Genomic DNA, 10,220 nt, shown 5'->3' on the forward strand with positions numbered 1-10,220 from the left:
GGTAAGTCTCTTAAATCAAATAAATAGACTACCCTAAATGTATATTATAAATAATTAAAGAAATGAGATCATTCAAATTAAATCAAATAATTACTTGCTGAAAATTATTGAATTAAGTAAATAGTAATAGCAATAAATTATTTATAGAAATAATTAATAATAATAACAATCATCAAGTACTTAATTAAGTAAATAATAAAAAACGAAATAACAATAACCAATTGTCATTAATGTTTATTCAAAGCATGCCCCATAATAATTACCGAACACAGTAATTAAACCTTAAATAAGAATCAATATTTATTAACAATCATTAAAATTGTTAAGCCAAATCACTAATGTTTATTCTTAAATGCAAAATGTGAATTAACAAATCTATTATATAATAATTATAGCCGGTTGGAAAAAAATTATTTTAAGTAAATATTTAAATAATTACAAATTTAGTTAATATTTTTACTATATAACAAAAAGTTTAAATTAAATACTAATTAATTTTTATATTCATATATATATATATATATATACATATACATATATATAAAATTAACTTCCTCATATTTAGTACGGGGCCATTCACTACTTCTTAATTCAATATAACTCAGGTTAGGCTTAGGCTTTAATTGGGTTAAGTCGGGTTTAATCCAATTGGATGGATTATCGGTTTTGAAGTAATTTAGGAATACATTTTTATATGGTCATCTTTTCTGGACTTTATTGCCCAATTTGAGCATAAAATTCGATTATAATATATATATATATATCATTTAAAAAATGTATATTAATTAAAAGAAGATGATTTTATATAAATATAACGCATGTATGTATTATGTATTTGTTTGGACAGGCTCAACCGCTGAAGTTGAGTTAGATTCAAATTATAAACTATCCGAGGCCTCAACCTGAGTCCTATCCAAGTTTAAGTTTAGATAAGGCCATAAATTTTTCTACCCAAATCAAAACCCACAACCTGAGAATACATTCCCAACCTATATAAAAACTCAGATTGGATTGGATTAGGCTCAAGTTGATGCACCCAAGGAGTCCAGATATACTGACCACAATACATTTTTGACCATGTTCATCCAACCGCACATATGTAACATTGGTTGTATTGTCAATGGAGGAGCCAGGAATTTTCTCTTGGGGGGCCAACTTAAACAAGAAAATGAGCTGAAAATAGAAGAAGTGGGTTGTGTAGGGAAATGGGGTAAAAAGGTTTGGGTCTATTATAGTTTTTTTTCAAAGGAAAATAAACGAAGGTTTTAATTTGGGAGTTGGAAGAGGATTAAAGAACGATCCTAAACATTTTCCGTTCTTTTTATTTTTTTGGGGTGGTGTGGTGGGGGTAAGGACCTACTTTATTATTACTAATTATATATAAATATTGACCTAACAAAAAGTTTGGGGGGGGCCAAGGACCCCCCACCAATATACTTTGCTTCGCCCCTGTGTGTTGTAGTCACCGATATTACTGGATGAACATGACCAGCACTGTATTATGGTCTGTAGATCCGAACTTGCACCAAAATTGTACTCCGTAGTAGGCCTGTCAACAGTACCTGAAAGTCCATAGCCTGATCCAATTATCTTGGATTCGAATGCACTATATAAATTATTGTTTTCAAAATTGGACTGAACCGGATGATCGGGCTGGAAAAATATGAGTCAAGTAACCCATTAGGATCAGTGAAAAATGATCAAGATGGTTTGAGTTAAAGTCAACTCTATTTACACTCGCCAAATCTCAAAACTTAAAAAGTTGCAATGATTCAAATTCATTCCTCTTACTGTGGCCACATCTCATTAGGCTTCCAAACCACCATCCCACATTTCATTTTGAGATTACAATTGAAATAAAATATATTTTATTAACTTTCATGTTCACATGCAATTTCATACAAAAACACTTTCACAAAAGCAATTTTACGAAAAGGACTTTTATAAAAGTACTTTTACATGAAAGTACTTTTCTGAAAACATTTTTATGAACGCATAAAAGCACTTTTATAAAAACACTTTTACAAAAATAATTTTACACGAAAGCACTTTTATTAAAATACTTTTACGAAAATACTTTTATGAAAGCATAAAATCACTTTCATAAAAGTACTTTTAAAAAATCATTTTTACAAAAGTACCTTTTCACAAAAGCACTTTTATGAATGCATAAAAGAACTTTTATAAAAGTGCATTTTTTTTGCATTTTCTGCATTTTTTTGTTTTTTTGGTATTTTCTGCATTTTTTGCAATTTTTGGTATTTTTCTACATTTCCTAAAATTTTCTGGTATTTTTCTGCATTTTTTACATTTTTTTGGTACTTTTCTACATAATTTTTACATTTTTTTGTGTTTTTCATCTGTTTCCTACAAATTTCTGTTATTTTTTGCATATTTTCTTATTTTTTCTACAAAATTTTTGAATTTTTTATACTTTTTTAGTTTTTTGTATTTTTTGTATTTTTCTACAATTTTTTTGTTTTTTTTCTGCATTTTCTACATTTATCTACAATTTTTGCATTTTCGGGTATATGGGTTGACCTAACTCATTTTTGCCATGTGACAGTCTTGAGAGAGATTATTCTCTCAAACTCATCCCAACCTATTTTTGTATTTATAAGTGATGATAGGTGGGTTAGTATGGGTTAGAATGGTTAAAAGTCAATATGAATGGATTAAGTGGGTCAATATGGGTGGGTTATGACCCTTTAATAAGGATTGATGATGGATCATGATGGGTTGGTGGGTCAATATGGGTTGGTTGGTATTCAACCCTTACCCAACCCACCCGTTTGCCACCCTAGATGAAATTAAAAAGTTTAAAACCTTAAATATAAGATAAATGAGAGGGATTTGAATGAAGAAAAAATAATTATTTAAATTATATTTATATACTTTCCTTACAATTAGAGAGGTACCAAATTAAAAAGTTGGAATATTTTAGTGAAACAAAAATTTCACACTCCTTATTATTGATATTTCAGATTTATTTCTCCCATTTTCATTATTCCTATTTGAGATTCGTCAGAGGAACATTGGAAAAGACAAAGCACAAAACTCTTGTCCGCTGCCATAAATCTGCAATTCTACTTTGTTCCATCGCATTTGCTACTTGCCATCGTGTTGCTCGTTGTTTCTACCAAAACAGCTAATCAAAGTATCAAACCTTAAAAATTTGCCTTGCACCCCAGTCCTCACTGAAAACAAATAGAATAGTTTTGGTATGTCGTTCAATGCATTTATTTGAAGTAAAATACTGTGCTTGGATGTTTTGTTGAATGAACGATTTTATTTATCCAGCAAAAAAATAAAAAATGTTTCAAGAAAATGTCTCATGAAAGTTTGTAATTACATTCGCCAAATGCCTGAAAAAAAACAGAGTTTTGTTCATAAGCTGCCTGAAGACCATTTGGAAATCCGAAAATCTGATCAGAGCTGAATTTGAATCGGACGTTCAAACATTTGATCAAATTTCGGATTGAAGTCGGATTAGGGCTATAAATAAGTTAAATAAGATTTTATTTGAATCCGAATTCGATTCGATAAGAACCAAATTCGGATACTTCCCTTGATCTTAATAAATCGGATCGAATTGAAAAATTGATCTGTTTAATTAATAAATCGAATTTGGATATTTATGAATCCAGTTCGATCTTTAATTATAAAATAGAAAAAATTCTCAATCAGTATCTTGTATTTTGACTTTAATGACAATTTTATTGCGAAAATTCAGATACTTTATATATATTATAAAGTATTACATATTATATATTTTATATATATTCTAGAAATTTCCCTTGTATTTCGCTTCATGTGAGTAGAAAAGATAAAAAGAATTCTTTGAAGCATAAGAAAAACATTGGCCCGTCGCCAAATGGAAATGGCGCATTAATCTCCTGCTCCTAGGCCTAATGACAATTCGGGCCCAAAATCTATGCCAAAATGGACCTATTCATTGCCACGGGTCATCTTGGCTTTTGTCGCCTTCCTTTGGGATAATTTGGGGGGTCGGTTCGTGCGGGTCCATGCCGTGCCATGGGCCTAAGCCGTGCTGTATCACCGACTTAGGCCATGTCGGGCTGGGCCACAAGCTGGGCCTAAGGTGTTGGTTGAATCGGGCTAAACTGGTTTTTTACTTTTTTATTTTATTTTTTGTTTTTTTGGCATTTTTTATTTTTTATTTCCTTGCTAAGTAAAAGTGTAAAACTAAAATATTTAACTTTATTTTGGCCTTTGGGAACTATTTGAAAAAAAATAAGAAATGAAAAATCTAACAAATAAATGAAAAAAAAAATACTTAACCAAATAAGAATGAAATGACAAATTGAAAGAAGAATAAGAATTTTATTTGATTTAAATTTGAATGATACAAATTACAAAGCATACAATGGTTGGATACTTGGATGAATGAAATATGGAAATAGAATGTTGAAATAAATTAATAAAATATAAAAAATACAATATAGTTACAAATTGAAAATACAAAATTACATTGTTAAAAAAATAGCAAATAAATTAAATAAAATTAAAAAATTTTACAATAATTTGAAAAAATGCTATACAACTATTGAGTGAGTATACAAAAAATATTGACTTTATCATTTTCTGATTTTCTCCTATTGTTCATGACTTTCAGCATCTACTTCAGGTGAAATATCGGGTTATCATGCCCTACTTTGTCTTGTAATTCGTCTTCAGCATACAGTCAATTTTTAAAGTAGATGCATATTTTTATACTTTCACCAGTCATACAACTTCTAGTTGTCCAGCCAATTTTTAAAGTAGATATATATTTTTATACTTTCATCATTCATACAACTTCTTATTGTCCAACACCCTAATACCTACACTAAAACAAAACTCCAATGGAATTGTAACATCGAAGGGGTTAGTAGATCACGTGCCATGTCAACGAGAACTGGATAATTTTTTGAATGTTCACTCCACCAAACTAAAATATCAAAATTATTTATTTCCTCACCTAAAGTAGAACATTTTGCTTGTAAATAAAAATTAAATTCAATAAATGAACTTGTTGTTGAGGTAACAGATTTTTTTACTTCTACTTATTAAATAAAAAAAAAATTCTTTTCTATTATTGGGCTCAAGTTTAGAAGTAGAAGATGAAGTTGTACAAGTTGTAGAATTATTTCATATTGCTTCAATTTCATATAAACTATACATTTCAAATAATAAACTATTAATTTCTTCTTTTTTATTTCCAATTTCAATATTCATATTTTTACAATGTGTTTCAAGTAAAATATCTAAACCATCTTTCCTAATCCTACGATCTAATATTATAGCTAAGCAATAAAGAGGAGAAACGTTCTCCTAATATTTTTTAAATATATTTTCCATTATTTCAATAATACTTTTAAATTGTGAATTATTTCTATATTTTGCAAAACAATCACTAATCACCATTAATTGATAAGGTAAATTACAACTAGTTAGATAATAAATATCCAATAACTCATTAGCTGCATCATAAAAATGTTTTAAAAATTTATACAAATAGCCATTTCCCAATCTTACTCAAATATAATATCATTAGGCATTTTTGCATTATAAAATCATTAAGAATTTGTTTATGAGAAATACAACTTTCCAACATAGCATACGTAGAATTCTATCTATGTTTGACATCTAATATAAAATGTTTATATTTTAAACCATAATTTTGACATAAATATTTAAATCATTGTTTTCTTGATCTAAAACTTTTAATGTATATATAATACAATTTCTAATTTTAGAAATATGGGTAGAACTAATATTTAAAACATCTTGAATACATAAATTTAAGATGTGACATGTGCATCTGATGTGAAATAATTTATCGTTTAAACATGGTTTTAATTGATATTTTAAAATATTTATTGTTGAATCATTATTACTAACATTATCAAAACTAATAGGAAATAATTAATTTTCAATTCTATAAACATGTAAAGTATTTAAAATGCTTGCAACAATAACTAGATATGTGGCAATTTAAGCCTAGTAAAACTTAATTTTTTTTGTTTAAAAGCCAATTTTCATCAATAAAATGATCGGTAACAGAAATATAACTTATGTTAAATTTAGAAGTTTAAACATCAAAATTAATTGCAACTTTAGAATTAAGATTTGATAACATATATAGTATTCCTAGAAACTTTTATAAATTGTGGATTTATAGAATTATGTAACCATTTTTCAAATTTAGTATATTCAATTAACAAAAATGATTATTCAGCATGTACAATGTATTTTGCTAATTCATGCCTCATTTTTTCTTGAGAATATTTAAATGTACCAAAACCCCCCACTCGATTTGTGTTTGTGTTGTTTCTCTCCCTTCTTCTTCTTCTTCTTCTTTTGCTTCTGCTTTTTCATGAATGAACAAATGTTTACCCAAATGGCTAGTACCACCCCTGCTACAATAGCTAAAGTCTTTTCTATATTTTTGGCAAACAATTTTCCCTTCCTCTCAACCTTCTCTACTTTAAATATTTTCCAAATCGAGCTAATCAATTTAGAGGTCATCTTTTTCTTTCCCCTAGCATCAATACTATGGGTGGAAGTTCCATCAATATCACTAACATCCATATCGGTGCTAACATTATCATAATGCAAACTGAATATCGTTGACATTGAACATGGCAGGGAATTGGTTGTGAGAAGAGTCAACAATTTTTTTAAATTCTAAAATAAAAATTAATTTAATTGGATTTACCCGGATTGTTGGTTAAGAATCCCAACTTGATTTCAAGAGTTGAAGCCTTTCAACTGTAAGAGTTCAAGCCTCCCAAATTGCTAAGTTGAGATACTTGAGCTGGTTGAACAAGCCTTCTTGTTGAAACTTCAATAAAATTGAGAATTGGAGAATTAATCAATCAGAATTCAGAAAAATGTATGAGAGATTGAAAATTTGAGAGATTGAGAGATTGAAACTTGAGAGAATATGAGAACTAGAGAAGAGATTAAGAGAATTGTTGAATTAGTGTGATAAGAAAGATGGAAGATAGGACTATTTATAAGAATTGAAAATAATTCAATTACCCAAAATACCCTAAAAACTAGCTATTTTTTAGTAATTAGAAATAGTATTTTGATCATTATAAAATTATTTATTACTTTACCCAAAATGCTTCCTAAACTAATTATTTAATAATTATTAAAGAACATTTGTGTCATTTTTTCTATTCTCTTTATAGTTGTTTATAGCTATTGAAAAATATTTTTGTAAAAAAAAAACCCTAAAAAATGAAACTAGTCCAAAATCGGGGCCGATTTACACCAATACCGGCAGGCAGCAGGTGACCAGCACCTCCCCTCCCCTCCATCTGCTCTGACTGCTGACTCCTGAGTGCACGGCTGACCACAGACCCTACTCTTCCCTGACAGCTGACGCTTGCTCGTGAGCATGTTTACGAAGTGTTCATCTAGCCACGTGTAAACTGCAACTCATGCATGGCACCACAGGTCGATACATGTTTCAGTAATACTATTAAACAAATAAATTTCAACTTTTCATTTTATATATTTCTCTCGGTACATTTTAAAAATATAATATTTCCCACCTTGCAATATAAATATAAAATAAATAATGAATTTCTCCTACTGGCTCCTCTCTCTCTCTCTCTCTCTCTCTCACAACTTCTCTCTAGCTCTCCCCACTCCCGAGTCCCCATCTAATCGCAGACATGGAGGAAGAAGGAGAAGTATGGACGACGGAAGAGGAAGAACAAACATACACAGCTCACCATACAACGATGCCAGCCGGCTTGATAGAAGAAGAATTCGAAGAATTGAAGCCGATCATCAACGACTTCCACACGTATCGTATCGGCTCGAGCAAATGCTCATCTCTACTCGCCCAACGTATACAAGCTCCGCTGGACACAGTCTGGTCCGTCGTCCGTCGATTCGATAAACCGCAGACGTACAAGCATTTCATCAAGAGCTGCTCGCTTAAAGAAGGGTCCCAGTCTCCCACCACCGTCGGATGCCTGAGAGAGGTCAACGTTATATCTGGGTTACCGGCGGCGACCAGTACGGAGAGATTGGATATACTGGATGATGAGAGACACGTGACAGGTTTCAGCATCATCGGCGGAGAGCACCGGTTGAGGAACTACCGATCGGTGACGACGCTGAACGAGTTCAGAGGAAGTGATGGGAGGATCTGGACTGTCGTTTTGGAGTCGTATGTAGTAGATGTGCCGGAGGGGAATACCGACGATGATACTCGCATGTTTGCTGATACGGTGGTGAAATTAAATCTGCAGAAGCTGGCGTCGATGACAGAAGGTTTAGCTTGTGACAACGACAGAAGAAACACAGGTGCGTGATAAAAAACAAAACCAAAAAAAAAATAAAGAAAGAAGAACCGAAGAACAAAATGAACATCGATCTTCCCACGTTTTCACTCTTTTCTGTTCTTTCCCAAGAGAAATTACAAATGATGTCGACGAAGGCTTCCATTAAGATGGCCGGAATGCTCTGTACTTGGTCTGAAATGTGCCATTTTCTTTACTCAAACAAGTTAGGAGCATGTTGGTCAATGATCATAGTGTTTAAAGAAATGGAGAACTTTCGTTTCTCTTTTGTTTTCGTTTGTGAATGTGATGGGCAAGAGTGAAGGAAATGCTTGGATAAAGGGTGGACAATGGACGTCTTGATGATTCTCTCCCTCCCTCTCTCTCTCTGTCTCTCTCTCTCTCTCTTGTCAGTGGGTGGGTGAAAACTGAAAACTGAAAAAATTGGGTTCATGGTTAATTTTGGAAATTTCAATTTGTTACAGTTTCTCATGCATCATTGTAAATATTGCTTTGTTTCATCTACTTTTTCATTTGTGCGCGCTATACATGCTTGTGTGAAATTTCAAGTTGGGACCTCACCTGGGGTTGCAGGTTTATTTGAAAGGGAGACAGTTTTAATGTGGAGGTTGGAACAGTAGTGAAGCTCTTAATGGAGGGAGGAGGGAGAAACAACAGAGCTCAGATATATTTTAGAGGGAGAGAGAGAGAGAGAGAGATTGTTTGGGTCAGTGAATAGGAGTTCTGACTTCTTAGTGTACGTTAGGTGGGGAGAGTACAGGCTACGGAGTGTACCTGCTGATGGAATAGAGAGTGTCAGTTCGATAAGCGAGTATCCAGGTGAAATGGGAAACCAAATTAAGCGGTTTTTCGGTTACTGACTAGAGTATAACTATATGCATTCCCCATTTCTGGTTATATTTGAGCTCACGTTCTTCTTAGCTGTTTATTTTAATTACAAGGGGCGATGGAAATCCTGGTTTTCGGGTTAGGCCGGTAGGGTCTCCCATGGATTTGGATTTGGATTTGGATTTGGTTGGTTTGAACACCTTGATCGATGTCCACATACCAAATAAAACTAGACTAGTCAGTAAAGTACCCAGGCCACGAGGACTTGTTTGTTTCTGCGCCTTTCTCTGGCCCATTGAAGGAGGTTTCTCTAGAAGTATCCATTCGAGCTTTCTAATGCTCAATCACAATCGTGAATCTAGAATCTTCGTCAATCAGTATCTAAACAGTAGTTGGATAGGAACTGTCGCTGTGGGGTCCTGAAACTTCCAATCAAAGCCCAAAGCCGTATTTTAATTTTTAATGCAGTAGGAAGGAGAGGAGGACATTAATAAAAGAAATTTGTATTTCTTTAAATAAAAGTTAAGAAATATTAATGTACGGTTGATACAAACAACGCAAGCGCACTCGCGTGCACGTTCACATCTTTATCTCTTAATTCATATCCATGTAGTGGGCCTTCAGTGCTGGTGTGCTCCTCGCCCTTCATGACATGAATGACTTTTCTTTTTCTTTTTTAATTCAATGTCTTTCAAAATTTTTGAGTCTTAACAACAGCATAACCGAAACCCTATAGAATAATATTAATGGAAAAAGTAGCAAAATTTGTGGAAGCTACACGTGTCAATCGCTCAGGCACATAGAACTTAGAACCCACCTCTGTTGATCGTGATTCGTGGGGTGGGTTGGTGTGCTGTGTGCATCGTTAGATTGAATAAGGTGTGGGTTGCAAGCCGGTTGAAGTCAACCTAATCCAAATTTCATCCCACGAACCCAACGTTGCAGACCTAGGTAAGTTAGTGATGACGTGGGGGAGGGCATAGATCATAGAGGGTTGCTGTCATCACATCAGTGGGGCCGTACTTGTACCTTATCGAGTTTTCAAACCAAGCATCTACTGGTTTG

At 32.6% G+C, this 10,220-nt stretch overlaps 1 protein-coding gene across 1 annotated transcript; it reads left to right on the plus strand.

Moving 5' to 3' along the window:
- Positions 1 to 7,551: 7,551 nt before the first annotated feature.
- LOC104610351 (abscisic acid receptor PYR1) lies at positions 7,552 to 8,681 on the plus strand. The gene has a single exon (XM_010276912.3). It carries the CDS (start codon positions 7,692 to 7,694, stop codon positions 8,337 to 8,339), a length of 648 nt encoding a protein of 215 aa, XP_010275214.1. The 5' UTR covers positions 7,552 to 7,691; the 3' UTR covers positions 8,340 to 8,681.
- The last annotated feature ends 1,539 nt before the right edge of the window (positions 8,682 to 10,220 follow it).

This window comes from Nelumbo nucifera, chromosome 1 (genome assembly GCF_055504915.1).
Source record: "Nelumbo nucifera cultivar China Antique chromosome 1, China Antique-T2T, whole genome shotgun sequence".
NCBI classification, from domain to species: Eukaryota; Viridiplantae; Streptophyta; class Magnoliopsida; order Proteales; family Nelumbonaceae; genus Nelumbo; species Nelumbo nucifera.

Excerpts from the sequence above, each read along its gene's own strand:
- LOC104610351 (XM_010276912.3), top strand. The coding sequence starts at position 7,692 with ATGGAGGAAGAAGGAGAAGTATGGACGACGGAAGAGGAAGAACAAACA.